Raw genomic sequence first — 22,809 nt, forward strand, 5'->3', positions numbered from 1 at the left:
AACGAGCAGCGCCACATCGTGCGGATCCTCTTCATCGTCCCAATCTACGCCTTCGATTCCTGGCTCAGCCTCCTCTTCTTCACCAATGACCAGTACTATGTTTACTTCAACACTGTCCGTGATTGCTACGAGGGTGAGTGAGGCTGTAATCTTGTCATCAGGAGGAAGGTGGGTTGTACCTCTGGGCCTGCGGACTCGAGGGACCTGAGTTCAAGTCTGTCTTGGAGTCTAAAAACAATTCTGTCCATTGCCTCCAGGTGTGGATCAGCCACTATAAGTTTCTTAAAAGTTGAGTTCAAGTTTATTGCCATCTGTATCAAAGTATCATGGCTATATCAAGTTTGTTTTGCAAGCAGTCCAGCTTGTCAACCCATACATAGTACTGCAAGTAGAACCCAGAGTTACAAAGACAGCAGAGCAAAGGGGACCGAACTGTTCTTGAATCAGGTGGCGCATGATGTCACATTTGTAAATCATCTTTGTAATGAGGGTGGGTGGGGGGACGGATTTAGTCTTTTAATATAATGGCGGTCAAGACGGTCTTGTTGAAGGGGTTCCAGTGCTAAATGTTGACCGTTCTCTTCCTTCCACTGTTGCTTGTGCTGCTGTTCATCTGGCAGATTGGTTTTTAACCCATGATTCCAGCGTCTTCGATCTTTCCATCTTTTTAACTTTTAAAATTTTAATATCCACACGGTAGAAGCCAATTGTGGGGGCGGCAGTTGATGTAGCAGTTGGCACAATGCCTTTATAGCACCAGCGATCAGGACTAGGGCTCTAATCCTGTGCAGTCTGTAAGGAGTTGGTATGTTCTCCCTGTGTATCCAGTTTCCTCCCACTGTTCGAAACATACTGGAGGGGGGTGTAAGCTAATTGGGTGTAAATTGGGCGGCACGGACTCATGGGCTGAAATGGCCTGTTACCGAGCAACCTATCTAAATTAAAAATATATTTTTAAAATTCCAACCACTGAGACCTGCTCAATTAACCTACTAACCCCCTAATGTTTTTGGAGGGTGGAGCACCCAGAAGAAACCTATGCAGGTCACAGAGAGAAGGTACAAACTTCTTGCAGACAGCGCCAGGTCGCTGCGGCTCTAATGGCGTTGCGCTATCCTCTATTGAGGACTGTTCAGGAGTCTGAGAGCAGTGGACAGAATCTGCCCACGAATGTGGTTGTGGTGAATGATTCCACGCTTTGGAATGTTTGTCCTGACGAGGGGGGAGAGGAGTTTGTATCCGGGGTGGGATGAGTCCTTTAGCAAGTTGGCTGGTTTTCTGACAAGTTCCTATCTCATTCTTTGGACGTTGGTGAATCACCACCAGCGAGCTCCTTAATTTGAAATCATTTGTTTCAAGCAAAGAAGAGGGGATCCAATTGGAAACCTATATCATCCTGAGGGCCAGGCAGGCTGGATGCAGGGAGGAAGTCGTGCAAAAGTTAAGCCAGGCAGATCCAATGGGAATCAGCCTTGCACAACATGGTTAGCAGAGCGATTTGCACAATGCTTATTACAGAGCCGGTGATCGGGATTTGAATCTGATGCTGTCTGTAAGGAGTTTGTACCTTCTCCCCGTGTCCGCGTGGGTTTCCTCCGGGGGCTCCGGTTTCCTTCCACTGTTCAAAACGTACCGGGGTTGTAGGTCAATTGGATGGCACGGGCCTGTGGGCCGAAATGGACTGCTGTATGTCTAAATTTAAAGTGGGACTTGTGTTGGATGCACTTTAACTGCAGCTCCCTGCTCCAATCAGTCCAATCCCTGTTCCAATCAATCAGACATCATGACCTCTCCTGTGGTTAGCCCAGACTCCAGAGACCTCACTGAGGGTGTGCTCACTCTTTTCTACCCCAATCCCCTCTCTCTCTGCCCTTCCCCGGGTTAATCTTTTGCCCAGCCTGACCCATCACTGGATCATTTATGTCAGGTGCTACGTTCAGACAGGCAGAGACAATACCCTGGTCCGCAAGTCACCCTTTCCTGCTCACATCTCATCCCGGCAATTGCCCCACGTGTGCCCTGGCCGACATTTTTAGGATTCTACGACAAAAAAAATGGGGGTGGCTACAACTAGGAGGGGAGAGCACCTCCGTCTCGGGAGATGGGGAACAGGAGAAATTCCTCTATCCCGAGTATTGGAAGCTGTGGGATTCTCCACAATCGGTGTTTGGTGAGTCCCCAAAAGTATTTGAGGAAACCGATAAATTTCTAAACACAGGAAGGGTACAGGGAGGCAAACAAGAGAGACAACACACTGGAGCAACACACAAAATGCTGGAGAAACTCAGTGGGTCTGTAATGGCCCAAAACATGGGCTTGTCAGTTGCCTTCGGTGGACGCTGACTGAGCTTCTGAGTTCTTCCGGCACTTTGTGCAATGCTGCAAACATACAGAGAGATGGGAGGAATATGACTTTGCAGTAAACAGTGGTGTGCATGCTGAAGAGATCATTGCTGTTGCAAATTTAAAGTGTAACCATCTGTGATAATGAGCGTATTATCATACGCATTATCTTCTTCTCTTCTTTGGCTTGGCTTCGTGGACGAAGATTTATGGAGGGGTAATGTCCACGTCAGCTGCAGGCTCGTTTGTGGCTGACAAGTCCGATGTAGGACAGGCAGACACGGTTGCAGCGGCTGCAGGGGAAAATTGGTTGGTTGGGTGTTGGGTTTTTCCTCCTTTGTCTTTTGTCAGTGAGGTGGTCTCCTTCAAAGGAGGTTGCTGCCCGCCGAACTGTGAGGCGCCAAGATGCACAGTTTGAGGCAATATCAGTCCACTGGCGGTGGTTAATGTGCCAGGCACCAAGAGATTTCTTTAGGCAGTCCTTGTACCTCTTCTTTGGTGCACCTCTGTCTCAGTAGCCAGTGGAGAGCACGCCATATAACACGATCTTGGGAAGGCGATGGTCCTCCATTCTGGAGACGTGACCTACCCAGCGCAGTTGGATCTTCAGCAGCGTGGATTCGATGCTGTCGGCCTCTGCCATCTTGAGTACTTCGATGTTGGTGATGAAGTCGCTCCAATGAATGTTGAGGATGGAGCGGAGACGACGCTGATGGAAGCGTTCTAGGAGCCATAGGTGATGCCGGTAGAGGACCCATGATTCTGAGCCGAACAGGAGTGTGGGTATGACAATGGCTCTGTATACACTTATCTTTGTGAGGTTCTTCAGTTGGTTGTTTTTCCAGACTCTTTTATGTAGTCTTCCAAAGGTGCTATTTGCCTTGGCGAGTCTGTTGTCTATCTCTTTGCCGATCCTTGCATCCGATGAAATGGTGCAGCCGAGATAGGTCAACTGGTTGACCGTTTTGAGTTCTGTGTGCCCGATGGAGATGTGGGGGGGCTGGTAGTCATGGTGGGGAGCTGGCTGATGGAGGACCTCAGTTTTCTCAGGCTGACTTCCAGGCGAAACATTTTGGCAGTTTCCGCAAAACAGGACATCAAGCGCTGAAGAGCTGGCTCTGAATGGGCAACTAAAGTGGCATCGTCTGCAAAGAGTAGTTCACGGACAAGTTGCTCTTGTGTTTTGGTTTGAGCTTGCAGGTGCCTCAGATTGAAGAGACTGCCATCTGTGCAGTACCGGATGTAAACGGCATCTTCATTGTTGAGGTCTTTCATGGCTTGTTTCAGCATCATGCTGAAGAAGATTGAAAAGAGGGTTGGTGCGAGAACGCAGCCTTGCTTCACGCCATTGTTAATGGAGAAGGGTTCAGAGAGCTCATTGCTGTATCTGACCCGACCTTGTTGGTTTCCGTGCAGTTGGATAACCATGTTGAGGAACTTTGGGGGGCATCTGAGACGCTCTAGTATTTGCCAAAGCCCTTTCCTCCTCACGGTGTTGAAGGCTTTGGTGAGGTCAACAAAGGTGATGTAGAGTCCTTTGTTTTGTTCTCTGCACTTTTCTTGGAGCTGCTCAAGGGCAAAGACCATGTCAGTAGTTCCTCTGTTTGCACGAAAGCCGCACTGTGATTCTGGGAGAACATTTTCGGCGACACTAGGTATTATTCTATTTAAGAGAATCCTAGCGAAGATTTTGCCTGCAATGGAGAGCAGTGTGATTCCCCTGTAGTTTGAGTAGTCTGATTTCTCGCCTTTGTTTTTGTACAGGGTGATGATGATGGCATCACGAAGGTCCTGAGGCAGCTTTCCTTGGTCCCAGCAGAGCTTGAAAAACGCATGCAGTTTGGCATGCAGAGTTTTGCCGCCAGCCTTCCAGACCTCTGGGGGGATTCCATCCATACCTGCTGCTTTGCCACTTTTCAGTTGTTCAGTTGCTTTATATGTCTCTTCCCGGGTGATGACCTCATTCAGCTCTAGCCTTAAGGGCTGTTGAGGGAGCTGGAGCAGGGCGGATTCTTGGACTGAGCGGTTGGCACTGAAAAGAGATTGGAAGTGTCTGACCATCGGTTGAGGATGGAGATCTTGTCACTGAGGAGGACTTTGCCATCTGAGCTGCGCAGCGGGCTTTGGACTTGGGGTGAGGGGCCTTTAGAGCCTCAAAAACCCCTGAAGTCGCCAATGTCCGCGCTGAGCTGGGTTCGTTTGGCGAGGCTAGTCCACCACTCATTTTGGATCTCCCGGAGTTTGCGCTGAAGATGGCTGCATGCGCGACGGAAGGCTCGTTTCTCTTCTGGCCAGGTCGGCTTTGCAAGGTGCGCCTGGTGGGCAGCTCGCTTCTTTGCCAGCAGCTCCTGGATTTCCTGGTTGTTTTCGTCGAACCAGTCCTTATTTTTCCTGGAAGAGAAGCCCAATATCTCTTCAGTGGATTGCAGTATGGCAGTCTTCAGCTGATCCCAGAGGGTTTCAGGGGACGAGTCCATGAGGCGGATTACATCCTCGAGCTTTGCTTTGAGGTTTGCCTGGAAGTTTCCTGTCACTTCGTCTGACTGCAGGTTTCCAACACTGAACCTCATTGAACGCATTGTACAACATACATATATACCAAAATTCTTGTTTGCTTCAGCTGAACAGGTACTTGTTTAAAAAAAAAGTAATTGAATTAAATTATAAAATTGTAAATAAATACATAAGATGGAATACAAATATTTTTCGCATCACGTTCTGATATGGGAACACTGATACCCCCCCCCCCCCCCACCGAGGGTAAAAGCTAGTGGACACAGCCCAGGCAAAATCCTCCCCACCATCAAGAACACTGCCATCAGAGAGGAGCAGCAATCATCAAGGATCTACAACACCCAGCTCCGTTCTGGCTGCTGCCATCAGAAAAGAGGTATCGGGGCCACAAGACCTGCACCCACCAGGTTCAGGAACAGCTGCTCCCCCTTCCAACATCAGACTCCTTAACGACAAACTCAGTCAGGGACGCATTGAAGGACTCTTACTTGTGAACTTCATTGATTTTTTTTCCTCTCAGTATTGCACAGTCAGTTTATTTACATGTATTCGCTGTGTACAGTTTGTTTTTGCACTACCGGTAAGGGGTAATTCTGCTTCGCCCATAGGAAAAGGAATCTCTGGGTTGTATGTGATGTCTGACAATTAATATGAAATATTCATAGTACCCCCAGTGCTTTACAAAAAAGTAACATGCAGTATTGCAGATGGACCTTTTGTGGTGTTGGAGCCATCTGTGATTAGTATGACAAGGGGATGTTCCCCACCTTTTACCTCTGCCTGGTTTTTACAGCACTCCTGAGGAAGTGCTTGGGCCCGTTTCATCGATTGCTTTTCTGCTTCCTGTGGATGCCATGTGACATCACGGTAGTGTACTGCACTAAGCCCCAGCGTCTGCAGTTTTAGGGCCTGCTTGCCTCCTGTGGTAAAGGAACAGTCCTTTAAACCTGGCATTCAGTCTCTCAGCTGCTTTGGAAACCCAGCCCCAGGACACGAGCCAGGCGTACTGAACCCTGGCTCATTCTGGATTTAGGAGGCCATTGAGCTGATTGTCACTAACACCACGGCTTTCGTGCACTGAAGTGGCGTGAAAACAGGAGCCTCTTGTTTGCATTGCGTCCTGTTGATGTGTTGATGACTTTCTCTTGTTTCCGCTGCAGCTCAGTCAGCACTCCTGCCCCTTTTAGGTTCTAATTTGGGCAGGCATTTGCAAGTTGCTTCCCAACGGCTTTGATGAGGCAGAGCTGTGTGGGTGTCACAAGGCCAGCAGAGCTCTTTGTTAAATCGCTCAGCCCCTGTTGCGAGACGGCAGATGGTGTCTCCTGTGCGGTGGCCATGTTTGTTTCACTGCGGGGCCTACCACTCGAGTTGCTTGTTTGTGCAAACAGTGTTGCCTAGCGATGTTCTTTGCCTTGTCTTTCTAAGGGACACAGCATCTGCTCCGGTTGCCTAGAGATGGCATGGGATGCGAAGGCAGGGTGGGAGTTGTTGAGGACTGTGATTCCCTTTAGTGAAGCCCTTTAAATTTTAGTCTGTTGCAAAATAATTTCAAGGCCACTTGAATTTAAAAATGCTTCTTTTATAGAAGGAACAACTCTCTGGGGTGTCACAAAGTGGGGGGAGATATCAGGGGTTAGTTTTTTTTAAACACAGAGTTGTGGGTGAGACAAAGTGAAAGCAGGAAAGTTTAGGGGAGAGATTAGGATGTTTTCTTTAAGCACAGAGTTGTGGGTGCCTGGAATGCCTTCCTAGGTGTGGTGATAGGTTGGGATCCTATCACCTCTATGTATATTTGCATATAATGATAATGATTGGCTGAGAGCCGTAGCCACACCTACTGGCCAGGTCATAAGGTGCTGCACCCAACCAGATCCAGGTCAGTCTGGACTGGTCGACCTCGATGTACGATGCTCCAGTCTCTTGGTAATAAAAGCCTTGGTTTGAATTGACAAGTCTTTTAATCATTTGACGCGCTACACCAGAGCAATAGGGGTATTCAAGAGATTCTTAAACACGCAAGAAACACGATCGGCTGCAGACGCTATAATTGTATTTAAAATACCAAAATGCTGGAGGAACTCAGCTGGTCTATTCACCATCTTTTGTAGACAAAGATGTACTGCTGATGTTTTGGACCTGAACCCTTCTTCAAGAAAAAAGGGCTCAGGCCTGAATCGTCGGAAATACATCTTTGTCTCCTAAAGATGGTTAATAGACCAGCTGAGTTCTTCCAGCATTTCCGTGTTTTTACTCTTAAGGCACATGGATGAAAGAAAAATAGAAGGGTTCAGAGGAAGGAAGGGTTTCGGTTTTATTTTTGGTAGGAATGTATAGGTCACCACAACATTTCGGGCTGAATGGCCTATACTGTAATGTTCTGTGTTCTAAATCATAAAATTGATACAAGTTCAGCTCATGCAAGGAGACTATTAGCTATTCTGCGGAGGTTATCCTTGTTTGTTGAGAGGACCATCCACTGCAAAACTCCAAAATTCACTTCCACTTTTTAAAAAAAAAACCTCCTGCCAATTTTCGGAAGTGGAAGGCAAGTCCTCATTTTGGCTGTTGGAAGATCCAAAGGATTCCTGTGGAGAGACGTGACTTTGTAATTAGGCCATGGGCCCACCTGCAGGTCTGATAGATCTCCCTGAGGATCTAGCAAGGGTTAAAAGGCATCAGAATTCTCTCCATGGTGAATGCCCACTCCTGAATGACCCTGAGAACAGTAAAATTCCCTTTGCTGTGCACCATACTCTCTGTAACTCTGCACTTCTGTGTTATGCACGAGATGTCTAACCAGTTTGCTCACAAAACAACCCCTCAGTAAATGTTATTATTTCACCTCGTGCAATATGACCTGGATAGCATGCAGAACAATAGTTTCTTGCTGTATTTTGTGACAGGTCAGCAAAACAATAGATTATTGAACAGTAACGATTGGATTTGAACTTGCTGACGTAAAGGGGTGTTTTATTTTTTTTCTTACGGCTGCTTTATGACCTGTCTTTGCTCTCTCTCTTGCAGCCTTTGTAATTTACAACTTCCTGAGCCTGTGCTATGAGTACCTGGGAGGGGAGAGTGCCATCATGTCGGAGATTCGGGGCAAATCCATCGAGTGAGTTCCCATTTATTTTTTTCCCCCCTCTTGAAAGTGGTGGAAGCACACAGCAGGTTGGACAGTGGCTGCAGAGAGAGGATCAGCGTTAAGATTTCTGCTCCGATCAGGAGCATTTTATTTTAATTTCAGATTTCCAGCAGGATTTTTGATTTTTTTTTTCTTGTTCTCTTGGAAATCCCATTGCCTCTCTTAAGTACCCATCAGTTTCGTTTCCCCCCCACCGCTCCATCCCTAACCCATCTAAATGCATCAATTTCTGCAGCTGTTTAAAAAGGCCCATGTATTTGGGAAGTGGGAGAAAATCCCACAGTCACAGGGAGAACAGGCCTCCATAAGATTGCCTCATCTTTCACCTTGGCACCACTTGCCCACACGAACACAGTATCCCTTATGATTACAAGCCCACCATCTCCCACAATTACCCGAACTACCTCTCTTCACGCACTGTCCCCGGTAAGGATTCTATTTCCATTCTCTCAATTCCTAGGTCTCCGTTGCATCTGCTTCCAGGGCCAGATCATCCATTTCAGATTATCCAAGATGTCCTCCTTCTTCAAAAAAAATGTGGCTTCCCCTCTAGCCCCATTAACTTGGCTCTTGCCCGCATCTCCTCTGTTGCCCACACATCTACTCTGACCCCAGATGCAACGAGGACAGGTACCCTTTGTTCTCACTGACCAGCCTCGGCATCCAACGTGTCCTCCCCAATTTCTGCCACCTACATAGACACATCTTCCCCTCTCGGTCTTCTGCAGGGATTGGTGCCTCCGTGACTCCCTCGCCTTCTCACCCCTTCCCAGTCATCACCCCCTTGGCACCTACCCCTGTGACCACAGGAGATGCTCCGCCTGCACCTACATCTCCTCCCTCACCACCATTCGGGGGGCCCCAAGTAGTCCTTCCAAGTGAAGCAACACTTCACTTTGTGAATCTGCAGGGGCCGTTCACTGCCTCTAGTGCTCCCATTATGGCCTCCTCCATGTCGGAGAGACTGGACCCAGCCTGGGAGCACCTTCACTCTGTCCACATTGACAGGTCTCCCAGTGGCCAACCACTGCACCCATCTCCCATGCTGACTTGGCCTCTTATGCTGCCAGATCAAGATTATCTGTAAATTGAAGGAGCAACATCTCATGCTCTATCTAGGCACTCTCCAACAGGATGGTATTAACGTGGTCTTCTCCAGGTTCTTTGAACCCCCCCCCCCCCATTCTCTCCATACCCTCCGTCTCCTTTCGTCCAGATTTGAGTACAGGAGTACAGAGATCCTGCTACAGCTGTACTGGGCCTTGGTAAGACCACACCTGGAGTACTGCGGGCAGTTTTGGTCACCTTATCTGAGGAAGGACATCCTCGCCATGGAGGGGGTGCAGAAAAGGTTTCACTAGACTGATACCAGGGATGGAAGGACTGCACATGAAGAAAGGTTGGATAGACTAGGCTTGTGTTCACTGGAATTGAGGGGGGATCTTATAGAAATATATAAAATTCTTAAGGGTTTAGACAGACTAGATGCAGGAAGGTTGTTTCCAATGCTGGGAAAAACCAGAACCAGGGGTCACAGTTTAAGGATAAGGGGGAAGTATTTTTAGGACTGATGTGAGGAAAAATTTCTTCTCTCAGAGGGTGGTGGATCTGTGGAATTCTTTGACAAGGAACTGGCCTCAACTACTTCCTGTGGCAATATTTAAGAGTAGGTTAGATTTGGCCCTTGTGGCTCAGGAGGTATGGGGGGAATGTGGGAACCGGGTACTGATCAGCTATGATCATATTGAATGGCGGTGTATGAAGGGCTAAATGGCCTACTCCTGCACCTATGTTTCTATCTGCACCTATGTTTCTATCTTCACCCCCTTCCCTCTCCATTCAGAGAGCTATCCCCTTCCCCATCACCTCTGTGTTTTTTCTGCTTGTGCCCTTTCACTCCTCACCTCTTGCCTGTGCTCCTTCCCCCCCCGCCCCCCCCCCCCCCACCCCCAGTCCCCACCAGTTTATTCAGGCACCTTCCTGCTTTCTGATCACCTTGACGAAAGGCTCAGGCCTGAAAAGTCAGTTCTGTATTTTCTCATTTTTTGGTTATGAACACCGCGTGACTTGCTGAATTTCTGCAGGATTTTTGTGTAAACCATATCCCTTGATCCTTTAACACTGGGGTAAGAGAAGCTATACACACAACAGCTCCGTGGAGTTGTCTGACATCTACTCATGAGTGGCTGTGGATGGCACCACCAGTACATATTGCTGTAATTGAATTAAAACGGCTTGCAATCTGCATCTTAGACCTTGAGGCTGTAGTGAGTGCTCTTGTGACACTGTCCTCTCGGGAAGGAAACCCTGGTATTCAGTACCTATAGGGAGAGGTAGATGCCAGATCAGGGGGAAGAAGGTACCCTGGGTCAGAGAGCATTTCCTCAGGATCGCTGGCTCTGAGGTTTGCAAGGACACTGATGTCTCTCCCAGGAATATTTCTGACCAGCTTCTCGCCCTCTCTCCTCCCCAGGTCGAGCTGCATGTACGGGACCTGCTGCCTCTGGGGGAAGACCTACTCCATTGGGTTTCTGCGTTTCTGCAAGCAGGTATACATCGGCTCTGAACCAGGTCCACAGTCTGGCCACGTGGAACTTTTGCTGCTCTGGGACTCCATCCCCTGAAAGCCTATTGAAGGTTAAAAATGCACAGTAAATGCTGGAGGAGCTCAGCCGGTCTCGTAAGGTCCATAGGAGGTAAAGATGTATCACCAACGTCTCGGTCCTAAGCCCTTCTTCAAGTTATAAGAAAAGAATAGGAAGGCATCAGAATAAAGACTGCAGACTGGCTGGGGGAGGAGACCAGACCAACAAAAGGGTGTTAATTGGATATGGTAGGAGGAGAGGTGAGAATTGATTTTGGCTCTGTGAAAAGAGACAGAGGGAAGAGAGAAAGAGTAGAGCTGGGCGGGAAGGTGACGGAGTAAGAAGTGGGGTGGTGGGGGGGGGGTCAATGTAAATGCTATCCAGTTGGAGGGTGCCCAGTAGAAGATGGTGTTGTTCCTCCATTTTGTGGGTGGTCTCAGTCTGGCAGTGCATGAGAGCATGGACAGACATGACAGCAAGATCTTCAGTCATTATTCTAAGTCTTCCTTTTTTTTGCTGATACCTTGAAGAAGGGCTTAAGGCCGAAATGTTGTTAATATACCTTTACCTCCTATGTATGCTGAGAGACCAGCTGAGTTCTTCCTGCATTTCTGTGTGCTTTTGCTATCACAGCCCCTGCAAACTTTCGTGTTTCACACCTATTGAGGATGTTGAGGATATGTGGGATTGGGACTTCCCGAGTGACCTTCCCCTTGCAACAAAGCACTTGCCCTCCATCTGAGCTAGTTAATTTCAGATGTTGATCACTCTCTATAGAGGGGAGGCTGCAGTGGGAGCTTGACAACTGGCAGAGTGGGAGTCTGTCAGGGGATAAGAAGGGTGAACCTTGGAGTTCCATCATCTGGTTACTGTCACTTCTTGGAAAGATGGACCAAAACTGACCATTTGGCTTCTTGCATCCTTTGTAATTCAGGGAGAACCTATCTGATCTGAGCCCTAACTCCCAACCTCAATATCTTTCTAGTTAACAAATACTTGCCAATCTTTCACTTGAAATTAAAAGTTGACCCAGCATTGATCATTATTGGCAGGAGAGTGTTCCAAATTTCTGGAAGGAAAGGGTTAGCATGTAAGGAGCGTCTGACAACTCTTGGCCTATATTTGTTGGAATTTAGAAGAATAAGGGGGGATTTTATTTAAGTATGTTTGAAAGGCATGGACAGAGTAGATGTAGAAAGGTTGTTTCCCATAGTGGGAGGGTCTAGGACAAGAGAGCACAACTTCAGGATTAAAGGGTCTGCTTAGGACAGAGATGTGTAGAGACTCCCTGAGCAAGAGGGTAATGAATCTGTTGCCACAGGCAGTTGTGGAGGCTACGTCATTGGGTGTATTTAAGGCAGAGGTTCTTGATTAGCCAGGACATCAAAGGTTACAGGGAAAAGGTCTGTTGTGTCTGTCCATTTTCTATTCAGTTTGAATTAGTAATCCTTTAGTCATTATGGTCTCGTGGGATGACTGACCCATCATCTTAACCAGCTGTTAAAAGTACAATGCCACTGAATATCTTTGCCAAATGTTAAATCATTTAAATTTAAAAATAAATATGACTATCAAAATACAGTAAAACCCCTGCTATCCGGCTCCTAAGGGATTGGTAGATGCTGGATAAGTGGGACTGAGTGGGGAAAATGGATCAGGTCGTGATTAAGTGGCAGGAAGACTCAATGGGTTGAATAGCCTATTTCTGCTCTTGTGTCCCATGGTCTTATGCGTACGAGTTTGTATTTCTCAACCAATTTCCAGATTTTTGTATCTATCTCCTCCAATCTGGATTCCTTTACCTGGGAAAATAGTTTATCCCCATTTAACACCTCCGTGTGTATCATCGATTTCCCTCAATCATGAAATCATCTTCCTTTTTGAGGATGGGTTTGTCATAAATTGTAACGGTCGGGTAGAAATCTACAAGGAATTATAATCCAATTTCTCTCCCCAAGCCAAGAACTCTTGAAAAGGTCTGTTGTGTCTGTCCAATTTGAATCCGTAAACCTTTAGTCATTGTGGCCGCTATGTACTCAGCTTAACCAGCTGTTAAAAATGCAGTGGCCTCTGAATATCTCTGCCAAATGTTCCAATCAATAAATGTGACTGCCAAATCAAAATACAGTAAAAAACCCCGCTATCCATCCAGCTCTGAGGGGGGGAATCGGTAGATGCCAGATAAGTGAATTTTCCGGTTGCTTGAGATTGTATGGATTGGTGAACTAACAGTGAGATGAGCCAATTTTAAATTCTGTGTTTTTTTTTTACCAATTTACCTCCATTTTTTTTTCCCAGTTGACTGTGGCTTTTGGTTTCTTAATTTTAGACCATTAAAAAGAGATTGTTACAAGATTAAACAGTTAATTTAAAATCATTATTGTTTGCATTAAAACTGTCACCCACAATTTTTGTTTTGAAGTAATAAGTACTCCTAAGTGGAGGAGGGGGGGTGGTAGTGGGGAGGTAACTGTGAGTGAGAGATCATTAATGATCTAATTGCAGAACAGGGTCAGAGTTCCTTACTCCCATTGGTGTAGGAGAATGGGACAATAAATGATGCTCACGTAGAATTTGCTAGGAGTTGACTGAAGTGGTCAGCAGATCACTTGCCTTGAAGAAGAAAGCTGACTGTTCTAGCCTCATCAGGGATCTCCATGTGGACGAGCCCTCCATGGAGGGAGTGCAAGCACTGTTGAAGTGCCGCCTTTATTGGGTGCGAACGCTGCCACACAGAAATGTGTAGAAGGAGGGATCTCCAGTTTTGGGGCCACTTGTGCACAAGTTCTGAATGGGTGAATTGCCAAGATGCCTGGCCATGGTTCAGGATGACTCTGGGCAGAGAGGGGCGCCTTAGAAATGCCCAGCTCTCTGAGTGGGAGGAGGGGTAGGAGGTGATTTTGCGCAGAATTCTCCATGGGAGTCTGGGTGAAGAACGAGCTGGGCTGCTGACGACATGGCCCCAGCCCCGCTGGCTATGGGTGGCAATGGCGGACGTGACCCAGAGCTTTCGGTCAATTTAAGGCTGCTGTTTTTCATTCACAGGCCACCCTCCAGTTCTGTGTGGTAAAACCGTTAATGGCCGTCATCACTGTGATTCTCCAAGCTTTTGGCAAATACAAAGATGGTGATTTCAAGTGAGGAGCTTTTTTTAAATGTTAAATTTAAATTGAGACACGCAGCCTGGTTACAGGCCCTTTCGGCCCACGAGCCCATGCTGCCCAATTTACACCCCATTCACCTACAAACCCCAGTACATTTCGAATGGTGGGAGGAAACCGAAGCCCCTGGGGGAAAACGACACAGACACAGGGAGAACATACGAGCTCCTAGCTCGGGTTTCAAACTCTGGTCCTAATCACTGCCGCTGTAAAGGTGTCACGCTAACCACTACACTAACAGAGGAGTCACGTGATGGAGTTGTGGCCGGTCGGGGAACTCCAGCCCTCTCCCGAAAAGTTTAAAAAAAAAACCACACAAAGCACAAAGGTACAAGATTGAAATTTATAATAAAGTAAAAATAAAGGTGAGAAGAAAATGGCAGCGAAGAGAGAAAAGTCGAAAACAACGGGAAGAAAAGAGGAAGAAAGAATGTCGGAAGAAGAAGGTGAAGGCCTTACCTGTCCAAAGAGGCCCGCCGCAGAGAGAGAAGCCCGCTCCCGCAGGTCAGTGGAAGTCCCGGGCTCAGGACTACAAAATGGCTCGCAGAGCCGAGTAAAAGTGCGCATGAAAAAAAACACACTGACGGGAGGGGGGATCAGCTGCGGAGTCGATCTCCACAGCTGAGAGAGACACCTGCAGCACAGCAACAGGTGCAGAACACAGACAATAACGACAACAAGAAAGAAGAGGGTAAAAAGAAAACAAGGAAACAACAGATGGTCAATCCAGAGGAAGAAGAAGAAGAACAGAAAGAAGTGGAAGAAGAAGAGAAAGGCAAGACAATGGATGTATTTTTTTTAAAGAATATATGGAATCAGTGAAAGAATGGCAATTACAAGAATTTAATGAGATAAAAAGAAGAATTAAGAACGCAGAAGAAAGAATGAATAAAATGGAAGTGGCCATATCAGAATTGGCAAAAAGAGTGGAAAATATGGAAAAACGAGAAACATTTGTAGATATGGAAGTAAGAGACTTAAAAGAGAAATTAGAAGAATCTAATAAAAAAGCTAAAGAAGCACAGGAGCTGTTAGCTCAGAAGATAGATATGATAGAAAACTATAATAGAAGAAATAATATAAAGATAGTGGGCCTTAAGGAAGATGAAGAAGGCAAGGATATGAGAGAATTTATAAAAGATTGGATCCCCAGGGTCCTGGGAAGACCAGAATTACAGGAAGAAATGGAAATCGAGAGGGCACATAGAACTTTAGCCCCGAAACCACAACCGCAGCAAAAACCAAGATCCATTTTAGTAAAATTCTTAAGATATACAACAAGAGAAAATATATTGGAGAAAGCAATGAAGAAAGTAAGAGAGGACAAAAAGCCACTGGAATATAAAGGTCAAAAATTTTTTTTCTATCCAGAACTCCTGAAGAAGAGGAAGGAGTTCAATACGGCTAAAACGATCTTATGGGAAAAAAGGATATAAATTTATGTTAAGGTGCCCAGCGGTACTTAAAATAATTATTCCAGGGCAACAAAACAGACTATTCTCGGATCCAGAGGAAGCAAGGAAATTTGCAGAACAACTACAAAACAAGCAGAGAGATGAAGACATGTAATAAGAGTAAAAATGACCACGATCTATATGTATGTGTGTAAAGGGGCATATATGTGTGTATGTATACCACCTCACTGACAAAAGGCAAAGGAGGAAAAACCCAACCCCAACCAACCAATTTTCCCCTGCAACCGCTGCAACCATGTCTGCCTGTCCCGCATCGGACTTGTCAGCCACAAACGAGCCTGCAGCTGACGTGGACTTTTTACTCCCTCCATAAATCTTCGTCCGCGAAGCCAAGCCAAAGAAGATATATATATATATATATATATAGTGTGCATACATGAATGTATCCGTATTTAGAGGAAAATATATAGAGTATAGACAAGAATTAATAAGGGATGGAAATGGAATAGAGGGAATAAGGAGGGAATTAAAAGAGTGACCTTTGTTACATATGAAAATTGAAATCTTTTCTGGGGGGGGCTGGGTGGGGAGGAGTTACGGTCACTGTGAAATCAGCTGACGTTTGCGAGTGAATTCGCAAATCCAAATGGAGAGGGGAGATGTGGTTGTCCGACAAGGGATAAAGGACAACTCAGGAGGTGGAGGGGAGAATGGGGTTAAAGAAGTTTTAAATAGGAGAATAGGGAAAATGTTTGATGTTTTAGAAATGTTGCCTTATAAAGTGTTCAAAACAAGAAAGCAGAAATGGATAAGAAGGAAAGGTGATGATGGAGAAACGGAAAGGGAAAATAAACAAAGTATAAAATAGCTACGCTGAACTATATGACTTTAAATATTAACGGAATACATAACCAAATTAAAAGGAAGAAACTGCTAAATTTACTGAAAAAAGAAAAAATTTATATAGCATTTGTGCAAGAAACACATTTAACTGAATTGGAGCACAAGAAATTAAAGAGAGATTGGGTAGGACACGTAACAGCAGCGTCGTATAATTCAAAAGCAAGAGGATTAGCTATATTAATTAGTAAAAATGTGCCAATTAAAATAGAACAGGAAATAATAGATCCAGCAGGGAGATATGTAATGATAAAATGTCAGATATATTCGGAGTTTTGGAATCTACTCAATGTATATTCACCTAACGAAGAAGACCAAAAGTTTATGCAAGATATTTTTTTTGAAGATAGCAGATACGCAAGGCAACATATTAATAGGAGGGGATTTCAACCTGAATTTGGATTCAAATATGGACAAAACTGGGGGAAAAAATTAACAGAAAGAACAAAATAACCAAATTTATAATTAAATCGATGGAAGAAATGCAACTTTTGGATATATGGAGGAAACAACACCCAAAGGAAAAGGAATATTCATATTACTCGGCTAGACATAAAGCATACTCAAGAATAGACCTATTTTTGTTATTAGCTCGTATGCAAGATAGAGTAAGAAAAACAGAATATAAAGCTAGAATATTATCGGACCATTCACCCTTAATATTGACAATAAAGTTAGAGGACATCCCTCCAAGAATGTATAGATGGAGATTAATCCCCATGTTACTCAAAAGGCAGGATTTTAGAGAATTCATTGAAAGACAAATTAAAATGTACTTTGAAATAAATACGGAATCAGTGAAAGATAAGTTTATACTATGGGATGCAATGAAAGCATTCATTAGAGGGCAAATAATAAGTTATGTAACCAAGATGAAGAAGGACTATAATCAGGAAACAGAGCAGTTGGAAAGGGAAATAGTAAATATAGAAAAAGAATTAGCAATGAAGGAAGATGCAACTAAAAGAAGAGAATTGGCGGATAAAAAAATAAAATATGAAACACTACAAACATATAAGGTGGAGAAGAACATAATGAAGACAAAACAGAAATATTATGAACTAGGTGAAAAAACGCATAAAATCCTAGCATGGCAGCTTAAGACAGAACAAGCTAAGAAAATGGTATTGGCATCAAGGAAAAAAGACAAACAAATCACATATAATCCAAAGGAGATCAAGGAAAACTTTAGAGAATTCTATGAACAATTATACCAAACTGAAAACGAAGGGAAAGAAGGCAAAATAGATGAATTTCTAACTAAAATTGAACTACCAAAATTACAAATAGAGGAACAACATAAATTAACAGAACCATTTGAAATAGTAGAAATACAAGAGATAATAAAAAAATTACCAAATAATAAAACACCAGGAGAGGATAGATTCCCCATAGAATTCTATAAAACATTTAAAGATTTATTAATTCCTCCCCTCCTGGAAGTAATCAACCAGATTGATAAAACACAAAGCTTACCAGATTCATGTAAAACAGCAATAATTACAGTAATACTAAAGCAAGGGAAAGATCCATTCGCACCAGCGTCATATAGACCAATATCTTTACTTAACACAGATTATAAGATAATAGCTAAACTATTAGCGAACAGATTAGCAGAGTATGTACCAAAAATGGTAAATCTAGACCAAACTGGATTTATTAAAAAAAAGACGCACAACAGACAATATTTGTAAATTTATTAACTTAATTCATGCAGTAGAAGGGAGTAAAGTGCCAACAGTAGCAGTTGCTTTAGACGCAGAGAAGGCCTTTGACAGAGTAGAATGGAATTATTTATTCAAAAATTCAGTTTACCAGAGAAGTATATTAATTGGATTAAAGCATTATATAAGGGACCATTGGCGAAAGTAACAGTAAATGGATATGTATCAAAGCAATTTAACTTAAGCAGGTCAACACGGCAGGGATGCCCACTATCACCTTTATTGTTCGCGTTAGCTATAGAACCACTAGCAGAATTGATAAGAACAGAAAATAATATAAAAGGGATAAAAATAAAAGATAAGAAATATAAAATCAGTTTATTTGCGGATGATGTTGTAGTATACTTAACAGAACCAGAGCTATCAATAAAAGAATTATATAAGAAATTGAAGGAATATGGAGAAGTGTCGGGTTACAAGATTAACGTAAATAAAAGTGAAGCAATGCCTATGAATAATATGGATTTCTCAAAATTTAAGAAGGAATTACCATTCAGATGGCAAATGCAAGCAATAAGATACCTAGGTATACAAATAAATAAAAATCTCGGCCAACTATATAAACTCAATTATTATCCACTAATGAAAAAATTACAGGACGATTTAGAGCATTGGAAAGATTTACCACTAACACTAATAGGAAGGATAAACTGTATTAAAATGAACATTTTTCCAAGGATATTATACCTATTTCAGGCATTGCCAATACACCTGACAGAGAAATTCTTCAAGGAGTTAAAGAAAATAATAAGGAAATTTTTATGGAAAGGGGGAAACCGAGGATAGCACTAGATAAATTAACAGAATGGTATAAACAAGGAAGCTTACAACAGCCAAACTTTAAAAATTATTATAGAGCCGCACAATTAAGATACCTATCAGATTTTTATCAAACAAGGGAAAAGCCAGATTGGACTAGATTAGAATTAGATAAAATGGGGGAAAAGATACCTGAACACATATTATATAAATGGGATGAAAAATTGGTACAACATAGAAGTTCTCCAGTATTACATCATCTACTCAATATTTGGAAGAAGATTCATGTAGAAAGAAATAAAACAAATTATCAATTACCAAAACTAATATTGACGCAAAATAAGTTATTCCTTTTTACAATAGATAACCTTTCCTTTAGAGAATGGGAGAAAAAAGGGATCAAAAGAATAGAAAATTGTTTTTCAGGAAATAGATTATTATCCTTTGAACAAATGAAAGATAAATACAATATAACCTGAGATACAGTGCTGGCATATTACCAATTGAGATCCTACTTGAAGGACAAATTAGGAAGCAGTCTGAGTTTACCAGAGGGAAGTAACTTTGAATATGTGATTACAGATACAATGATAATCAAAAGATTTATAACAAATATGTATATTAAACTGCAAGGAAAGGAGAATGAGGAAACAAATGGTAAAACTAAACAAAAATGGGAACCAGATTTAAATATAAAGATAAAAAAGGAAACATGGGAGAAGTTATGTTCTGGAACGATGAGAAATACAAGGTTACATATGATACAATATAACTGGATACACAGGCTATACATTACACCTCAAAAGTTAAATAAATGGGACCCAACAGTATCTGATAGATGTTTTCGATGTAAAAAAGAAATGGGAACAGCAATTCATGCAATCTGGACATGTGAGAAAGTAGAAAAATTTTGGGAAGATCTAAACCAAATATTAAATAAAATTACAGAAAACAATATACCAAAGAATCCAGAGATCTTCCTCCTAAGTAACATAAAAAACAAAGAATTTGGAATTGATTTGGATGATGCACAAAAAAGATTTGTTAAGATAGCTCTAGCCGTAGCAAAAAAATGTATTATGTCAACCTGGAAATCGGAAGATAATTTGAAAATACAACAATGGTATATAGAAATGAATAAATGTATTCCATTAGAAAAAATAACATATAGTTTAAGAAATAATATTGAAATATTTGAACAAATATGGGAGCCTTACATGAAACACAATAGCGAAAACCTACCGGGGACATTCACTACCTAAATTAACGAAAGGAGAAGGAAATGAAAAGAATTGACTCAGTGGAATTTCTTGTTTATTTTTATTGAATGACAACATTGTTTGACTGGTTTAATGTATCCTAGATTTTGTACTTTAAATGAACGGGAGGAGGGGGGGGGGGGGGGAAGAAAATGGCACTGTATATATTTGAAAAGGAAAAAGTATGTATCATGGTTAATGTGGTTTATGGTGTGAAAAATAAAAAAAAAACAAAAAAAAAACCCACTACACTAACTGTGCCACGCTGCTAACCTTTCTCTTTCCTTCCTTTCATAGAGCATAGAACATTACGGTGCAGTACAGGCCATTCAGCCTATTTTATTGTACTAACCCAGTGGTTCTCAACCCTTTTCACTTGAACGCCCCCTTAAGTAATCCCTTACTATGGCATAGGTGCTCTGTGGTTAGTAAAGGATTACTTAGCGTGGTTATGTGAGTGGAAAGAGAGGTTGAGAATCACAGATCTAACCCTTCCCTACCTCATACCCATAGCCCTCTATTGTTCTTGCATCCATGCGCCTATCTTGTGCCTCAGCACACCCGGTTTACTTCCTGGCGAAGGGGCAATGACCCACAGTCGCTGCCCGACCTGCTTCTCATAGAAGAAAACTGCTGGAGAGGTCCCTTCAGGGCAGGCAGCACCTGAGCAGCAAGATGGACAGCTGGTGCCCTGGGCAGAGGCTCTGCCTCAGGACCTAGAATGTCAACTGTCCCCAAAATTTCCACGATCCTGGAAGAGTTTCGTGACCTATGCCGCACTGACTATGGTCCAGAGGTGGCCACGGAGATGCTAATTTATTTGGTCAAAAACAGATTGTTGGAGATCGAGGGAAGTGGACTTTGACCCCCATGACTTCATTGCAGTTACAAAGGGATAAATGGCCAACTCTTTTATTTCCAGTGGGTTACCTCTGCAGATGAGCTGCCTCGTTGCCAAATCCCTCCCACTCAGCAACTTCAGCTGCCCAACTTCTCTTTCCTGGCCCATTGCACCCCTTGCATGTCCCAGGGTGAGCTATATTAGACCCTGACCTGGACCCATCACATTAGCTGTCTGACAACATTGCAGTTAGTTCTGAAGGCTCCTGTACACTAGATGCATTTTGGGATCGTTGAGGTGTCCCAGAGCTTAGAGTTGGGGCTCTGTTGATGGTTGCTGTAAAGAAGTGTGCGGGAAAGGAGTAAGCAATCGCAATAAACTGTGGGATGAGCTTGATCCTGCCTACAGTCAATTCTAGCCCCTTGATTGTCCCACAATTTGGAGTCCTTGTGCACACAGCATGGAAACAGACATCATGGTCCTTTATAAACTTTCCTACCACCTATAAATTGGAGGAGCAGTACCTCAAGGTGGCACGTTTGGAGTAGCAGTTGGTGCTACACCTTTACAGTGCCAGCGATTGGGACCGGACCTAAGTTTGAATCCCACGCTGTTTGTACATTTTCCCCATGTCTGTGTGGATTTCCTCCAGAGGCTCCGGTTTCATCCAAAAATAACGTTCCGGGGTGTAGGTTCATGGGGTATGAATTATTAGGCAGCACAGACTCAATGGGGCCGAATTGGCCTGTTATATGCTACATGCTGCACACTAGGGGGGGGGGGGGGGAGGGAGTTGTTGAGGGAATGGTTGCCAGTGGTTGAATGATGAATTGGGGGATGAGAAAGTGGCCAGAATAAAGAAGGAACAGGTAGGGTATTGCAGGCAATATCAGGAGATTGACCTTGTTTGTTGGTAGAATTAAATACACACAGTAAATCCTGGAGGATCTCAGCCAGTCTCACAGCGCCCATAGGAGGTAACGATGTATAATCAATGTTTTTGGCCGGAGCCTTCATGGTATAAACAAATGGCAGGTAGGTGTCAGAATAAAGACTGGAAAAGAAAGGGGAAATAAAGGGAAGGGGAGGAGTCCAGACCAACTGACATAAGGTGTTAATTGACTATGGTAAGAGCAGGGATGAGAAATGATTTTGACACTAAAAGGAGACAGAGTGAAAAGGGAAGAAAGAGATACAGAACAAGAGGAAAGGAGCTGGGGGGGCGAAGATGAGAGGGGGGGGTTAACAGAAACTGGAGAAGTCAATGTTAATGCCATCTGGTTGGAGGGCACCCAAACAGAAGATGAGGTGTTCCTCCGATCAGCAGGTGGTCTCAATCTTGCTATGCATGAGACCACTGACAGAAGTGTCAATAAGGGAACTGGGATGGGGAATTGAAATGGGTGGCCAGTGGGAGATTGTGATGGACAGAGCCGAGGTGCTCGACGAAGTGATCTACCAGCCTGTGCCCAGCCTCTCCGACGTAGAGGGATAATGGCCTGTTCCCTTCCTCTTCCAGCGTTGCCAGTGGATACCTGTATGTGATGATCATCTACAACATCTCCGTCAGCCTCTCCCTCTACGCCCTCTTCCTCTTCTACTTCGCCACACGGGAGCTGCTCAGCCCCTACAGTCCCGTACTCAAGTTTTTCATGGTGAAGTCCGTTATCTTCCTCTCCTTCTGGCAGGGTGAGTGCTGACGTTCCTTTTCTCTGGGGAGGAGGGAGTTGGGGGGGGAGAGGGAAGTGACTTGGCAGAGAACAAGGTAATAGCTGCATTGGATCCAGGGTAATACACAAAAGTGCAGGGGAAACTCAGCAGGTCACTACAGTTCTCTCCTCAAATCCTTTCCCACTGCTGCTTAACATTGATGGGAGTTGATCGTATGGTGCGGGAACTGCTCTGCCCAAGGGAGCAAGAAACGAGAGCTTCACTTTATTGTCAGGTAATAATGCATTAAAAATGTAAAGGCACTATTTGGAGTCCTTGTGCACACAGCATGGAAACAGACATCATGGTCCTTTAAACTTTCCTACTATCTATAAATTGGAGGAGCAGCACCTCAAAGCAGCACGTTTGGAGTATCAGTTGGTGCAATGCCTTTACAGGACCAACGATTGGGACCAGACTGGAGTTCAAATCCCGTGCTGTCTGTAAGGAGTT

The 22,809-nt window shown here is 44.0% G+C and overlaps 1 protein-coding gene across 2 annotated transcripts in view; it reads left to right on the forward strand.

The window, feature by feature from the left end:
• LOC138747891 (transmembrane protein 184B) overlaps nt 1-22,809 on the forward strand; it is a 45,856-nt gene that overhangs the window by 9,550 nt on the left and 13,497 nt on the right. For both annotated transcript variants that reach the window (XM_069907487.1, XM_069907488.1), the window contains exons 2-6: nt 1-133; nt 7,882-7,972; nt 10,476-10,551; nt 13,633-13,724; nt 22,166-22,335. The exon at nt 1-133 is cut by the window's left edge and continues 33 nt beyond it. In XM_069907487.1, the coding sequence (XP_069763588.1) occupies nt 1-133; nt 7,882-7,972; nt 10,476-10,551; nt 13,633-13,724; nt 22,166-22,335 (562 nt within the window). The remainder of the gene's footprint in view (nt 134-7,881; nt 7,973-10,475; nt 10,552-13,632; nt 13,725-22,165; nt 22,336-22,809) is intronic.

The sequence above is a fragment of the Narcine bancroftii genome, chromosome 13 (assembly GCF_036971445.1).
Source record: "Narcine bancroftii isolate sNarBan1 chromosome 13, sNarBan1.hap1, whole genome shotgun sequence".
Lineage (NCBI taxonomy): Eukaryota > Metazoa > Chordata > Chondrichthyes > Torpediniformes > Narcinidae > Narcine > Narcine bancroftii.